The sequence below is a fragment of the Saimiri boliviensis genome, chromosome 19, assembly GCF_048565385.1.
Source record: "Saimiri boliviensis isolate mSaiBol1 chromosome 19, mSaiBol1.pri, whole genome shotgun sequence".
In the NCBI taxonomy this organism is placed as follows: Eukaryota; Metazoa; Chordata; class Mammalia; order Primates; family Cebidae; genus Saimiri; species Saimiri boliviensis.
In genome coordinates this window covers 25,500,929-25,517,546 of record NC_133467.1, presented here as the reverse complement: position 1 = coordinate 25,517,546, position 16,618 = coordinate 25,500,929, and the positions used below count along the sequence as shown (strand labels likewise).

General features: G+C 37.6%; 1 protein-coding gene across 5 annotated transcripts in view; it reads left to right on the top strand.

The window, feature by feature from the left end:
• The window catches only part of POU2F1 (POU class 2 homeobox 1), a 187,635-nt gene that overhangs the window by 131,162 nt on the left and 39,855 nt on the right, over positions 1-16,618 (top strand). For all 5 annotated transcript variants that reach the window (XM_003928083.3, XM_003928085.4, XM_074390104.1 and 2 more), the window contains exons 3-5: positions 9,668-9,768; positions 14,667-14,720; positions 16,445-16,564. In XM_003928083.3, the coding sequence (XP_003928132.1) occupies positions 9,668-9,768; positions 14,667-14,720; positions 16,445-16,564 (275 nt within the window). The remainder of the gene's footprint in view (positions 1-9,667; positions 9,769-14,666; positions 14,721-16,444; positions 16,565-16,618) is intronic.

Here is a 16,618-nt window from a genome sequence, read left to right as displayed (position 1 = left end):
TAATTTTTCACCATTAACTATGATGTTTATTTGTTTATTTTTTAATGCTTATTCTTTATCAAGTTAAGGAAACTTGTATTCCTATGCCAAGGATTCCACCCCCTACCCCTGCTTTTTTGAGACCAAGTCTCACTTTATCCCCCAGGCAGGAATGCAGTGGCATGATCTAAGCTCACTGTAACCTCTACATTCTGGGTTCAAGTGATCCTCCCACCTCAGCCCTAGTTACTGGGACTATAGGTGTGCACCACCATGCCTAGCTGGTTTTTGTATTTTGGGTAGAGATGGGGTTTCATCACGTTGCCCAGGCTGGTCTGAAACTCTGGAGCTCAAGTAATCCACCTACCTCAGCCTCCCAAAGTGCTAGGATTACAGGCATGAGCCACCGCACCCACCATAAAAATTCTATGCCAAGAATTTTTATCATAAATGGGTATTGAATTTGTCTAAGAGTTTTACGCACAGGTTTGTTACATGGATGTACTGCCTGATGCTGAGGTTTGGGCTTCTAATGATTCTGTCACCCAAGTAACAAACCTAGTACCTGATAGGTAGTTTCTCAGCTTGCCTTCCCATTCCCTTCCCGCTTTTGGAATCCCTAGTGTCTGTTCCCTTCTTTGTGTCTTACATGTTGAACTCCCACTTAAATATGATAATATGTGGTATTTGGTTTTCTGTTCCTGTGTTAATTCAGTTAGGATAATGGCCTCCAGCTGCCTCCGTATTACTGCATGGATTTTGTTCTGTTTATGGCTACATAGTATTCCATGGTGCATATGTGCCATATTTTCTTTATCCAGTTCACTGTTTTGGGCACCTGGGTTGATTCCATGTTTTTGCTATTATGAATAGTGCTGTAATAAGCATGGAAATGGAGGTATCTTTTAGGTAGAACGATTTATTTTGCTTTGGGTATATATCCATTAATGGGATTGGTGGATCAAGTGGTAATTCTGTTTTTAGTTCTTTGAGAAATTGCCAAACTGCTTTCCACAGGGACTGAACTAATTTGCATTCCCACCAACAGTGTAGAAGTGCTTTTCTTTTTCAACCTTGCCAATATTTGTGGGGTTTTTTGTTTTGTTTTGTTTTGTTTTTGAGACGGAGTCTTGCTCTGTCGCCAGACTGGTGCAATGGCACAATCATGGCTCACTGCAACCTCCGCCTTCCGGGTTCAAGTGATTCCCCTGCCTCAACCTCTCAAGTAGCTAGCATTATAGGCACGTGCCACCATACCTGGCTAATTTTTGTATTTTAGTAGAGACAGAGTTTCACCATGTTGGCCAGATGGTCTTGATCTCTTGACCTCAAGATCTGCCCGCCTCAGCCTCCCAAAGTGCTGAGACTGCAGGCGTGAGCCACCGCACCCAGCCTTTTTTCACTTTTTAATAATAGTCTGTGTAGTGTGAGATGCTATCTCATTGTTATTTTGATTTGCATTTCTGATGATTAGTGATGTTGAGCATTTTTTCATGTTTATTGACTGGTGATATGTCTTCTTTTGAGACATGTCTGTCTTTGCTCACTTTTTAATGAAGTTTTTTTGTTTCTTGTTGATTTAAGTTCCTTACAGATTTTGGATATTAGTCCTTTGTTGGATGCATAGTTTGCTAATATTTTCTCCCATTCTGTAGATTGTTTATTCTGTTGATAGTTTCTTTTGATAGTTGGTTTTGACCCCCAGTGTACCTATCTCCTCATTTCTATCTCTTTAGTTTAATTGAATTCCAATTTTAATTTTTTATTTTTGTTACATTTACTTTTGAATACTTAGTCATAAGTTATTTGCTTAGGCCAATGTTTGTAAGAGTATTCCCTAGGTTTTTTTTATTTTTTATTATTTTTTTTTATTGCATTTTAGGTTTTGGGGTATATGTGAAGAACATGCAAGATTGTTGCATAGGTACACACATGGCAGCGTGATTTGCTGCCTTCCTCCCCTTCGCCTATATCTGGCAGTTCTCCCCATGCTGTCTCTCCCCAACTCCCCACCCCCCACTGTCCCTCCCCTATTTCCCCCCAACAGACCCCAGTGTGTGATGCTCCCCTCCCTGTGTCCATGTGTTCTCATCGTTCAACACCCACCTATGAGTGAGAACATGCGGTGTTTGATTTTCTGTTCTTGTGTCAGTTTGCTGAGCATGATGGTTTCCAGGTTCATCCATGTACCTACAAAGGACACGAACTCATCGTTTTTGATGACTGCATAATATTCCGTGGTGTATATGTGCCACATTTTCCCTGTCCAGTCTATTATCGATGGGCATTTGGGTTGGTTTCAGGTCTTTACTGTTGTAAACAGTGCTGCAATGAACATTTGTGTGCATGTGTCCTTATAGTAGTACGATTTATAATCCTTTGGATATATACCCAGTAATGGGATTGCTGGGTCAAATGGAATTTCTATTTCTATGTCCTTGAGGAATCGCCACATTGTCTTCCACAATGGTTGAACTAATTTACACTCCCACCAACAGTGTAAAAGTGTTCCCATTTCTCCAAATCCTCTCCAGCATCTGTTGCCTCCAGACTTTTTAATGATCACCATTCTAACTGGCGTGAGATGGTATCTCAGTGTAGTTTTGATTTGCATTCCTCTAATGACCAGTGATGATGAGCATTTTTTCATATGTTTGTTGGCCTCATGTATGTCTTCTTTTGTAAAGTGTCTGTTCATATCCTTTGCCCACTTCTGAATGGGCTTGTTTTTTTCTTGTAAATCTGTTTTAGTTCTTTGTAAATTCTGGATATCAGCCCTTTAGCAGATGGGTAGACTGCAAAATTTTTTTCCCATTCTGTTGGTTGCTGATTCACTCTTATGACTGTTTTCTTTTGCCATGCAGAAGCTGTGGGGTTTGATTAGGTCCCATTTGTCTATTTTGACTTTTGTTGCCAGTACTTTTGGTGTTTTGGTCATGAAGTCCTTGCCTATGCCTATGTCCTGAGTGGTTTTGCCTAGATTTTCTTCTAGGGTTTTTATGGTGTTAGGTCTTATGTTTAAGTCTTTAATCCATCTGGAGTTAATTTTAGTGTAAGATGTCAGGAAGGGGTCCAGTTTCTGCTTTCTGCACATGGCTAGCCAGTTTTCCTAACACCATTTATTAAACAGGGAATCCTTTCCCCATTGCTTGTTTTTGTCAGGTTTGTCAAAGATCGGATGGTTGTAGATGTGTTGTGTTGCCTCCGAGGCCTCTGTTCTGTTTCATTGGTCTGTGTCTCTGTTTTGGTACCAGTACCATGCTGTTTTGATTACTGTAGCCTTGTAGTATAGTTTGAAGTCTGGTAGTGTGATGCCTCCCGCTTTTTCTTTTTGCTTAGAATTGACTTGGCTATGCGGGCTCTCTTTTGGTTCCATATGAAGTTTAAGGTGTGTTTCTTTTTTTTTTTTTTTCTTTTTTTTTTTCAGTTCTGTGAAGAAGGTCATTGGTAGCTTGATGGGGATAGCATTGAATCTGTAAATTACTTTGGGCAATATGGCCATTTACATGATACTGATTCTTCCTAACCATGAACATGGAATGTTTCTCCATCTGTTTGTGTCCTCTCTTATTTCCTTGAGCAGGTTTGTAGTTCTCCTTGAAGAGGTCCTTTAACGTTCCTTGTTAGTTGTATTCCTAGGTATTTTATTCTGTTTGTAGCAATTGTGAATGGCAGTTCGTTCTTGATTTGGCTCTCTTTAAGACTGTTAATGGTGTGTAGGAATGCTTGTGATTTTTGCACATTGATTTTGTATCCTGAGACTTTGCTGAAGTTGCTTATCAGTTTCAGGAGACTTTGGGCTGAGACGATGGGGTCTTCGCGATATACAATCATGTCATCTGCAAATAGAGACAGTTTGACTTCCTCCTTTCCTATTTGAATACCCTTTATTTCTTTTTCTTGCCTGATTGCTCTGGCTAGAACTTCCAGTACTATATTGAATAGGAGTGGTGAGAGAGGGCATCCTTGTCTAGTGCCATATTTCAAAGGGAATGCTTCCAGTTTTTGCCCATTCAGTATGATATTGGCGGTTGGTTTGTCATAAATAGCTTTTATTATTTTGAGATACGTTCCGTCAATATCTAGTTTATTGAGGGTTTTTAGCATAAAGGGCTGTTGAATTTTGTCAGAGGCCTTCTCTGCATCAATTGAGATAATCATGTGGTTTTTGTCTTTGGTTCTGTTTATGTGGTGAATTACGTTTATGGACTTGCGTATGTTGAACCAGCCTTGCATCCCCGGGATGAATCCTACTTGATAATGGTGGATAAGCTTTTTGATGTGCTGTTGCAATCGGCTTGCCAGTATTTTATTGAAGATTTTTGCATCTATGTTTATCATGAATATTGGCCTGAAGTTTTCTTTTCTTGCTGAGTCTTGCTGGGTTTTGGCATCAGGATGATGTGGTCTCATAAAACGATTTGGGAAGGATTCCCTCTTTTTGGATTAATTGGAATAGTTTCAGAAGGAATGGTAACAGCTTCTCTTTATATGTCTGGTAGAATTTGGCTGTGAACCCATCTGGACCTGAGCTTTTTTGGGGTGGTAGGGTCTTAATTGCTGCTTCAACTTCAGACCTTGTTATTGGTCTATTTAGGGTTTTGACTTCTTCCTGTTTTAGGCTTGGGAGGAGGCAAGTGTCCAGGAATTTATCCATTTCTTCGAGGTTTACTAGTTTATGTGCATAGAGTTGTTTGTAATAATCTCTGATGATGGTTTGAATTTCTGTGGAATCTGTGGTGATAGCCTGTTGATTGTTTTTTACTGCATCTATTTGATTATTCTCTCTTTTCTTTTTTATTAATCTGACTAGTGGTCTATTTTGTTGATCTTTTCAAAAAACCAGCTCCTGGATTTATTGATTTTTTTCTTAGGTTTTTTTTTTTTTTTTTTTTTTTTAGGGTTTTTATAGTTTGAGGTCTTACATAGAAGTATGTAATCTATCTTGAGTTAATTTTTGTTTATAGTGAGAGGTAGGGGTCCAGTTTCTTTCTTCCTGCATATGGTTAGCCAGTTTTCCCAGCACCATTATAGGGTGCCTATTCCCCATTGTTTATTTTTGTTGACTGTGTCAAAGATCATTTGGTTGTAGATGTGGGTCTTTATTTTAGGCTCTCCACTCTGTTATATTGGTCTGTGTATCTCTTTTTGTACCCATACCATGCTGTTTGGTTACAGTAAACTTACAGTATAGTTTGAAGTCAAGTAATGTGATGCTTCTGGCTTTATTCTTTTTGCTTAGGATTGCCGTGACTATTCAGGCTCTTTTTGGTTCCATATGGATTTTAGAATAGTATTTTTCTAATTCTTGGAAAAAAAAAAAAACATGTCGATAATTTGGTAAGACTAGTATTGAAACTGTAGATTGCTTTGGGCAATATAGACATTTTAATGGTATTGTTTTTTCCAACCCTTGTGCATGGAGTTATTTTCTATTTGTGTTGTCTGTGATTTGTTTTAACAGTGTTTTGTAGTTCTCATAATATCTTTCACCTCCCTGGTTAGATGTATTCCTAGCTGTTTTATTTTATTTTATTTTATTTTATATTATTTTATTTTATTTTAGTGGCTGTTGGAAATGGCATTGTATTGTTGATTTGGTTCTCAACTTGAACGTTACTGATTTTTTTGTACGTTGATTTCTTATCCTGAGTCCGGTGAAGTTGTTTATCAGATCTAGGTGTCTTTGAGCAGAATCTTTAGATAATTTTACTTCCACTTTTCCTATTCGGACACCGTTTATTTCTTTTTCTTGCCTGATTGCTCTGGCAAGGACTTTCAGTACTACGTTGAATAGCAGTGGTGAGAGTGGACAGCCTTGCCTTGTTCTTATGGACAATGCTTTCAACTTTTGACTGTTTGTATGATAATTGGCTATGAGTTTGTCATAGATGGCTCTTATTACTTTGAGGTATGTTCCTTCAATGCCTAGTTTGTTAGGAGTTTTAATTATAAAGGGATGTTGGATTTTATTGACTGCTTCTTGTGTTTCTATTGTGACGATCATATGGTTTTTGTTTTAATTCAGCTTATGTAGTTAATCACATTTACTGATTTGTATATGTTGAACCATCCTTGTATCCCAGGTGTTAAAGCCCACTTGATCATGATGAATTGATTTTTGATGTGCCACTGGATTTGGATTGCTAATATTTTGTTGAGGATTTTCGCATCTGTGTTTATCAGGGATATTGTCCTGTATTTTTCTTTTTTTTTGTTATATCATTGCCACGTTTTGGTATCAAGATGATGCTGGTTTCATAGAGTAAGTTAGGGAGGAATTACTCCTACTTGATTTTGAGGGATAGTTTCAGTAGAATTGGTACCAGCTCTTCTTCATACAGCTGGTAAAATTTGGCTGCGAATCCATCTGGTCCAGGGATTTTTAAGTTTGTTATTACTGATTTTGTTTGATTACTTGTTACTGATCTGTTCAGGATTTCTGTAAACACACTAGTCTTGAGGGGTTTTTTCCTACTTTTCTAACTGCTCCTTCTGTTTCTCTTTGTCTTCACATCTCCTAATGTAGGGTGCTCCTTTTCTCCCAGGCACAAAAAAACAAATGCTATTTGGTTTGGGTCCCCAAAGGACCTGTCTCCTCATTTCTATCTCATGCTTTTATCCACTTCGGCTATGTGTATGTATCTGTTTCTCTCTTCTTTCCTTTTAGCCCAATTTAGGTCTTTTATATTTAAAGAATGATTTCCATGTAATACTTTCTTCTACTTCTCACCTTCCAGTGAACCTTCAATTGCCATAGTAAAAGAAGTTAACCTCCCTTTGCACCTTGAATTTCTCTATTTATCTGAGTAGTTGTCAAAGAGCATTCTTTTTACCTTACTACCTTTGAATACTGTTTTGTATTCTGTTATGAGGTGGTCAGTCCAGTGTGGCCATAATAGGAGTTCAGTGTGGCCATAATAGGAGATATCAGGAAAGCAAAGTTTATTTTACTCACAGGTCCTAGAGACAGGAAGCACAGCACACAGTGCAGGGGTCACATGGGAAAGACACCAGGGTGTTGATGCAGAATACAGGAGTGAGCGAAAGGTTTAGGCCACTACATTTACTGGGGTTTCTGAAGGGGAATAGTTAGGCCATCACCTTTTTGCGGTGGCATGATTGTAGCTGGCTGTAGCCTCAAACTCCTGGGCTCAAAGGATCCTTCCTACCTCAGCCTCTGAGTAGCTAGAATTAGAGAGGAAAGCCACCCACCAGCTCTAGGCCCCTACCTTTATTGTGGTTACTGTGGAAAAATTAGGACAGAGTAAACAGTTTAGGATTGGCTAATTTGAATAATTTTGGAGGGCTGTGGGACCACCTAGGGGTGATCTCTAGTTGCCTGGTACCTGGCCCTAGGATGAAGGCAGAATATTGCCTCTAGAGTCTGATTGAGGAAGTATGACTCTAGATTGGTTGATTTGTGTATCAAAGACACGCTTCTGGCTGGGCCCTTTGCTATTTCCAGGAATTGACTAAACCTGGAAGGGGCAGTCTCTCCCCAGCCAGAAAGGTTTCTATGATGTCAAAATATCATAATATATTAAAAATGTAAGAACATTTTACAGTACAGAGGCCATACCTTCAGCTCATCCTCCCAGCAGAGGCAGAGCCAGGGCACTTAAATATTATTATCAATAGACTATTGTACCAGTGATACTAGAACTCAATCTCTCTGTGTTATTTAGTGCTTTGTGACTTATAAGCAGCTTTGTTAGCATTTTTATGGCAACTTGAAAGGGGAACCAGTATATAGAATTTTCACAAACTCCGTGAGAGTGGAATATTTGGTTCTGGAAGACTTCCTGTTAGTAGTGTGTTAATCTTTTAAGTGTTTGTCTCTGTTTTTCAAAGTCTCATATTCTTTTAGCCTTGTTGATTTATTTACTATATCTTGAGCATGTTTCTCCAGTGGTGAACAATCTCTTTTTTCCTCCAGTTTTATTGAGGTATGATTGACAAAATAATTTAATACTGTACTATTTTAAAATCTTCACAAAGGTAATGACATGCTGCATTGGGATAGAGATAACAGATAATGATAAAACACACAACTACAACTTTAAAATAGTGAAACTTCTATGTGTGACGTATGGAAGTGACTCTGGTTACTTGACTAGAATGTCGTGGAAAAAAAGAAAAAATAAAAGTGACTCTAATTACATTTTATTTTCATGCAAGTTTTCAATTACTTGACACAAGCATGCACTCTTAATTTTGCTAACTATGTATGTCTAAGTAGTTCTAGAGTTTTCTATTTGTGGAAGACTTTAGGAAAAAATAGAAGCGATTTTATGAATTTTTAGAAAGTGAAATATTTATACATATCTTTTATAATTATCTTGAGGAAACAGGGCTCTGGTTCATGTGATATACCTAATTATTCATTCTTATTTAAGTAATACATCTGCCAGAAGTTAGGATGTGTATATTGCCAGACATTAGCACTGTCTTAGAAACACTGCTGTAAGGTTCTAACTTTGTGCTCTCCTGACTGGTCTGCTCTGGATGTGTGTGCACACATAGGTGTAAGGATGGGAAGTTGGGGTGTTTGAGTGGTAGGAAATGGAAGTGTAGAGCCATATCCATGGTCTAGACAATTCTTACAGATTGCTGTGGCCTGTTATATTTTATTCAGTACATGATGCTCTGGCGTTTTCCAAGTAATAACTGGATATAGCAATTTGAAAACAATGTATTATAATTCCTTAGAAAATATTTCTATGTATAGAGTGGCATGTCTTTCCATAAATTAGCCCTATTCTGATATCACATCACAGCAGAAGTGGTTAAAAAGCACTCACATTTTTCTTTTCTTTCTTTTTTTTTTTTTTTGTGTGTGTGTGGGGGACAAGTTTTAGCTCTGTTGCCTAGGCTGGAGTGCAGTGGCATGATCTCACTGCAACTCCACCTTCTGAGCTCAAGCCATCCTTCCTCAGCCTCCAGATTAGCTAGGACTGGCTGATTTTTTTTGTAGGGACAGGGTTTCACCATGCTGCCTGGGATGGTCTCAAACTCAAGAGCTCAAGCCATCTGCCCACCTCAGCCTCCCAAAGTGATGGGATTACAGGCATGAGCCGTTGCACCTAGCCTGGCATAACATTTTGAAAAACATAATTATAGCAGATCCCTTGCTAATGAGATACATGCAGCAATCTGTAGTTTAGGATTAAAGGACTTAGTACAGCTATAGTTTTCTTTTTGCTTATCATGTGAAAGGTTGCTTTTTGCCATCAGATTGCTATTCATTAAAGTGTTTAAAGTTAATATAAATCTTTCTTGCTCTTGGCAAAGTCACCAGTGAATTTCTTCTGTCTAAGCCACGTATCAAGTAAGATGAAAATAGAAGAGAGCCTCGAGGTCTCTTTGAACACTCTTCCTATACTAGCTGCCCCAGTCACTGCATTCACATCTGAATTTTCACATGCCATCTTATGATTGTAATTTATTATTTTTATTTTTGTTTGTTTCTTAAGCTTTATCAGTGTTTGTGTACTTGTCATGCAGTCCTGCTTTTAGAAGAGAAACCATTTTACTATGTTTCCTTTTTTTTGAATCCCTTCTCCTTGGAGGTGCTTAGAAAAGTGCTTATGCAAAATAGGTGCCTAATGAATGCTGGGAACTGAAATCTAGTGCTTTATTTCATTTATTTCTTTTAATAGTTCTAATTGTTTTGCTTGCTTTCCAGGCACACAAACCAATGGTCTGGACTTTCAGAAGCAGCCTGTGCCTGTAGGAGGAGCAATCTCAACAGCTCAGGCGCAGGCTTTCCTTGGACATCTCCATCAGGTAGGAATGTTCTGCTTGACCATCAGTGAGAGTGAAAGAGGCATAAAATGCTAGGGCCTGAGGAAATTGTTTCAGAATGTGGGGCCTTTAAACTTACTTAAAGCCTAGTGCTAATTATGTATAATTGTGTCATTCTATTTGGTTAGTATGAAATCCTATAGTTTAATTGAGTGTATTGTCATTGACCCCACAGGTGTGGGGGAAACAAAAGAACTCTTGTGAATGGAATGTATATAACAACTGGTTTGCTGTTTTTATAAGTGAGAATCTGTGGTGGCTACCTGGTGGTAGTAAATTATCAGTCAAAAAAGATGTAGCTACCATTGCCTGAGGCCGGCTGTATAAGGCTCTGAGCTCCAAGCTCATCTCTGTCCTCTAAAACAGTTTCAGACCATGATAGTTTATTTGGGCAACTACTCAGAGGCTTTTGCTTGACTGTAACCCCCAACCCCTATTTTGAGGTTCAAAAGACTGCCACAACTTTGTTACCCTGTCCACAACATTTTTTTCCCTGGGTCTAACATAGACCATGAATTCTATTCATTCATGTTTTAGCTATAATGTAGAGGAAACAGGAATAAAAAAAAAATACAAACCCTAGCTACTCAGTAGTTTGGGATATGGGAGCTGGTTGAAAATGGAAAACAAACAGAGAAAACAGTTGGAAGATAGATTATCAGATAGATACAGTGTCTCAACCTTTTGATTTATGTCCACAGTTATATATTAGAGCAATATTTTGGTAATCTATAGCTCAATTAAAACCTAGAACTAATTTAACATGCAAAATGTGTTGATAATAATGGTGCTAGCAGTGGTGCCTAGTGATGGTGGTGGTAGTGATTCAGTGAAAAACCCATGTGAACATAAGACCTCCCAGGTAACATGTTAAGTTACTGAACACTGAATATATACATCTTAACTAAAGTCTTTTCATCAAAACATGTCATCAGACCACCTAACCTATAAAAGAAGCTCTTCTACTTGAAAACAGGTAAAATTCTGGAAAGCTGTTCTAAAACCCATTTATTTGTTCACAGACTCAAAGAGATATCATGTAGGCCCCAGTTAGCATCTTCCGTTAGAGTGAAGCCTAATGGAATGCTTTTGCCTAGGCACGTAGCTTTGTTTATATCTTTGAAATGGAAAAACTTCGATATTAACTTCCAGATAAAATACTAAGATGAATTAATACCTAAAATGAGTTAAATATATATTTTTAAAATATATCCTAGAAGAAAAAAAATGTTTCGTGTTGACTTTTTTTTCTAAGAACATAGTCAAGGCTCCAATAATTTTTCTGGGTCCTAAGGAATAGAATTTTTGACAGAGTTTAGTCAATTATTTGGCACCTAATGAGCCTCTTTATCTGGCTTAAATATGTGATAGTCCAAATGTATTTTTAAAAGTCCCTGAGGGTATGCAGATCATGTGCAGTATTCTCCCCACTGGGTCCAAATTCCAAGATGATTGCAACTCTCCCTGTATCAGATCCAAGACCCCTACGTCTAGCCATTGATTACCAAAATCATAGACCCTTCAATACCACCCAGACCAAAGGAGTGCAAACCAAAGAATTTTAGTTGAAATCGTGACACCATTGAATCTCCCATCAAGACACAGGTCCTTGCATCTGATTAGATAATTAACAATGTTATACTTGCCTTCTATTTCCAGCCCCCTTGTTGGCAGAATTAGCACCTTGAACCTTTCCTTACCGTGATTATAATATACATACACAAAATAGATGGTTTTAGGTCTGTTACCTCGTTAACTATAAGTTCTGTGAAAATAGATACCTTTTCTTGTTTACCTATATCCCCAGCACTTACCAAAGAGCCCCATAATACAACAGGTGTTCAGTATTTGTTGAATAAATTAATAGATGACCAAGTGGTCAAGTATAAGACTACTGAGAAAGAAATGATTAGCTTAGCCTGTACAATCTGAGACTTTTCTCTCAGGGTGATTTTTGAGCTGAGTCTTGAAGGGTGTTGGAAACTAGCTAAATGGAGTGGTAAAGGAATGCTCTGGTTTTTTTATTTTTAACTTCCTATTTTAAAATCTTTCAAATCTATAAGAGTTACAGCAATAGAATAGTGTTCATCTGGAAAACCTTCACTTGGAATCATCAATTGTTACTATTTGACCATATTTGCTTTATAGCATATGGGTTTATGTGTATATGTATGTATGTACACATACAAAATGCATTTTGCTTTTACCATATGTGTATATATACGTAAAAAATATTTTTTAATGGGGTCTCATATGTTGTCCAGGTTGATCTTGATCTTCAACTCCTAAGCTCAAGTGATCTTCCTGCCTCCCATGTAACTGTGATTATAGGCGTACATTGGCACCGAGCCAAAAAAAATTTTTTGGCTAACTCCTGTGAAAGTTGCAGATATTAACCATTTACTTCTAAATTCTTCAGCATGTTTTTTCTAAAAATAGCATTCTCTTATAAAACTACAGTGCAAATTTCAAATTCCAGAAACTTAACATTGATGTGATATCATTTTCTAATATTGACCCATAGTTATATACTTCTGCCCACAATCCAGTCTGTACTTTATATTTAGCTGTCATGTCTGTTAAGTCTTCTTTAATCCAGAACAATTCCTCAGCCTGTGTTTGTCATGATATTGACATTTTTTAAGAATAGAGGCCAGCTGTTTTATAAAATACCCCTAACACTTCAATATGTTTGATTGTTCCCTCAGTGGCTAAATTCAAGTTATGCATTTTTGAAAGGAATACAACACAAGTGATGCTGAGTTTCTCTTGGTGCATTCAGAAGGCATTTAATATTGCTTTGTCCCATTATTGTGATATTAATTTGGATTATTTTATTAAGCTAGTGTTTATCAGATTTGTCCACTGTAAATATGTCTTTTTGCCTCCTGGTAGGTAATACTCTGTGAGGCACTATTTTAAAGACTGTGTAAACATCCCGTTCCTCAACAAACTTTTACCCTGAAACATAAGCAAAATCACATAAAATTTTATCTTCTTCAAATCTTTGTGCCTGAAGCTATTTCCTTGGGTTATTTGACTTCTTAGGCTGTAGATCTTAAACATATTACCTCTTCAGATAGGCCTCCCCTTATTACACTATATTTTAAATGTGTTCTGTATACATCTTCAGATTTTGTTTTTTGTTTTTGTGTTTAGGGTTCTCATCTACTAACAGGACCAACAGTTTCAAATAAAGGACATAGCAATCAGTTCATTTTAGCTCTTAACTCTTTACTGAGCTCCACACAAACATTTATATTTAATTTCAGTACATGATGTTATTTGGTATATCCAGAATGGAACTCATTATCTTCTCTCTCCCTGTTAGTGGTACTACCATTTTCCAGTTGCCTAGGTTTGAACCCTGGAATAATGCACGACTCTCTTTTTTTTCATTTAAATCCAGTCAGGATTCTTACGTAGTATGTTGCAGAGCCTTTCATGTTTCCTACTTTTTGCTTCCACTGCCACCGTTCTAGCTTAGTTTTTCATTTATTCTAGCCTAGTTTATGTTCTCTTTTTCCCTTCTCAGTCTTTTTGTTTCAGGACATTGGCATTTTTGAACAGTATAAACCAGTTATTTTGTAGTGTTTCTCAGTTTGGGTTTGTCTGACTTTCATTGTGATTAGATACAGATTCTGTACTTTTGTTAGGGATGCAGCATAAGCAACGCTGTATTCTTCTCACTGCATCATAGCAGAAGGCCTGTGTCTCCTTCCTGGTGACTCTTGTTTGTACTCACTTGATTATTTGTCTGCCAGGTTTCTCCACTAAAAAGATAATATTTTACCCTTTCTAAGAATTAAGTATCGCCGGGCGCGGTGGCTCAAGCCTGTAATCCCAGCACTCTGGGAGGCCGAGGCAGGTGGATCATGAGGTCGAGAGATCGAGACCATCCTGGTCAACATGGTGAAACCCCGTCTCTACTAAAAATACAAAAAATTAGCTGGGCATGGTGGCGCGTGCCTGTAATCCCAGCTACTCAGGAGGCTGAGGCAGGAGAATTGCCTGAACCCAGGAGGCGGAGGTTGCGGTGAGCCGAGATCGTGCCATTGCACTCCAGCCTGGGTAACAAGAGCGAAACTCAGTCTCAAGAATTAAGTATCACTGGAGACATAGTTGAGAATATGTAAATATCCTTTTACTCCTTAGATGTCACACCCATTAGTTATCCATTGATGACTGCCTAAATCAGTTATTTTCTTAGTTGCCAAATGATGGTTTTCTATTTCCATGTGTATCCTTAATTTTAAATAACCATGATTTGAACTTTCTGAATGTATGAAATGTATTAAATGTTTTGACAGACTTTTATGTGTGGTTTATAAGATAGATTTCTTATTTCAGCTAAGAGTTTTAAGTTGAGATTATAAATATTTTAAGGACTTGACTGTGTGGATGTGTATGTATATTTCTCCTCTGGTATATACATGGGAAATTTGAAATTATTTTAATTATGTAGATGGTTCTGATTGTTTCTAATAATAAACAATGTAGATAGATAGCTTGTTCTTGTATGTTCTTTAACACACTGTGGAAGATTAAATTTTTAGAATCTAAGCATTCTGTGAAGACAAAAGAATGTTATGTTAGGAGCATTCAATACAAGTGTGGCATGGCTGATAATATTCATTTAGTGTGGGGAAACATCTTCAAAAAAAGATTAACAGCATTTTTCTGTGGGACCAGTTGGGGGTGGGTTGGGATAGGTTGAGAAGGGACTGAGCTTGTTTCATAAAGTTTTAACTCCTTAAGACAATCCTCTGTCTTCTCAGTTCTAGCTCGGTGACTCACAGTAGGCTTAATATTCAGTGATGACAACCCCTTGTGATGAATGTCAACAGTATTAAACTAGAACTTCCCCTGATTACTCATAGGTCCAACTCGCTGGAACAAGTTTACAGGCTGCTGCTCAGTCTTTAAATGTACAGGTAAGCTGGGACCTGGGATTATGGGTCAATCTTTTATTTATTTATTTTATATTTTTCTAATTTTCTATAGTGAGCATATATTTTATAATAGGAAATGCTTAATAGTACCTTTTAAAATTAGTGAATCTCATGAAGATTCAAATAATAATTATTGCCATTAATGAAAATCAGTTTTATATTCTGCTACTATATGAACCAAAGATGGACAGGAAAAGTCTACTTTCAAAGTTTTATGTATAAGTTCATTAAAAATGTTTCTAAGTTATACTGCTGTGACACATACCTAAATACACAGCATACAATACAAAGTTCTCTTAAATGCCCATTTGTTTGCAAAAGGCTTGTTCTTTGTCGTTTTTGAAGTCTTAGGGAGACCTCATAGGACAGAGGAAAGAACATTGGACTGAGACACAAGGGTCTTAGGTTTGCATTCTCATTCTGCCACTGACCAACTGTGTGACCTTTGGCAAGTCACTTAACTTAGGCTCAGTTTTTCTCTTCTATACTTACGTGGGGACATTTATAAGATTGCCGGGGTTCCTCTCCACCCTGAAATGTTACATTTCTAATAATTATAATTAAACCTGTATGTAGATATTGGAAGATAGACCGTCAAAATGTTAAAATAAAACTTAAATCTGGCCACTTCCCTTTGAACCATGTGCCAAAACATGACAAAGTTCAAGTGTTAGGCATTACTCTCTAAAATTTCAGTGAACCTGCTGCTTCCTTTCATTGTAGTGTTTAGGTAACCAGCAGTCAAGAGGGAAAGACGGTATTATGGAAGATTTATTTCAGTGTTGCTAATGACCAAAGACCTTGGGTTGAGCATTTCATGAAACCCAGTTGAATATGGACCTAGTAACACGTGGGAACAAGGAAAGAAAAGAAAAAGATAATGTGACCTTACTTTCTGAGGGAGAGGAGGCGGAAAATTGCCTTGGTTGCCATGGTAAACTTTCATCCCTTAGAGAGATGTTGGCAAACAGGCTGTATCTCCAGTGCAGAATGTTTACAGTGCTGCACTGTAATTATCTCTCAATGACTGGCAGAATTAATCAGAGCATTTATGTTAATTAGCCTTGCTGCAGTCCCTAAAACAGGTGGTGGGAAATATGCAAATCTATGCAGAATTTTAATGCTTTGCATAACCAGTTTTAATTACCATAAAATATTCTCTTCGTGCCCCTCTCTCTTGACTGTAGCATTATCTCTCTGAGCTTGTGTGTTAGTTGATGGGAGTTGCTAGATTTATCGTTTTGTAAAATATTATTAAGTGGAAAGTTCTGTGAATCAAGTGATCATTCTCTGAGATGTTATATGGAGAAGTTTCAGACTTGCCACCAGGTGTATGTTAAAATGTTGGTATGGAAGATCTAATGTAGAGATGGATGGAAAATGTATTCTTCCCTTTATACCCCCTATTTCTAGAATTGAGGAACTGGGGCTATGACAAAAAAATCTTTTACTTTGTTGGGGATGACTGAGTATTTCTTTTTAAAAATTGTAAAAGCAGCTTTGTCAGCACTGGAATAAAAAATCTAAAAACTCAGTATGTGAAACTAGGAAGATACAAAGAAAAGAAAGGTGGGAAACCAGAACTCATGACTGAATAAGCCCATGTTTTAAATGATTCCTAAAAGATGGGGTTTTAAGTACATTTCTTTTAATCAACTGTTTGCAATCTTTTATTTCCCACCCCACCCCACCCCACCCCACCTCAGTCTAAATCTAATGAAGAATCGGGGGATTCACAGCAGCCAAGCCAGCCTTCCCAGCAGCCTTCAGTGCAGGCAGCCATTCCCCAAACGCAGCTTATGCTAGCTGGAGGACAGATAACTGGGGTAAGTGTTCACTGAGAGAATTATAATAAACTTTGTCTGTGTCAGAACTGCCAT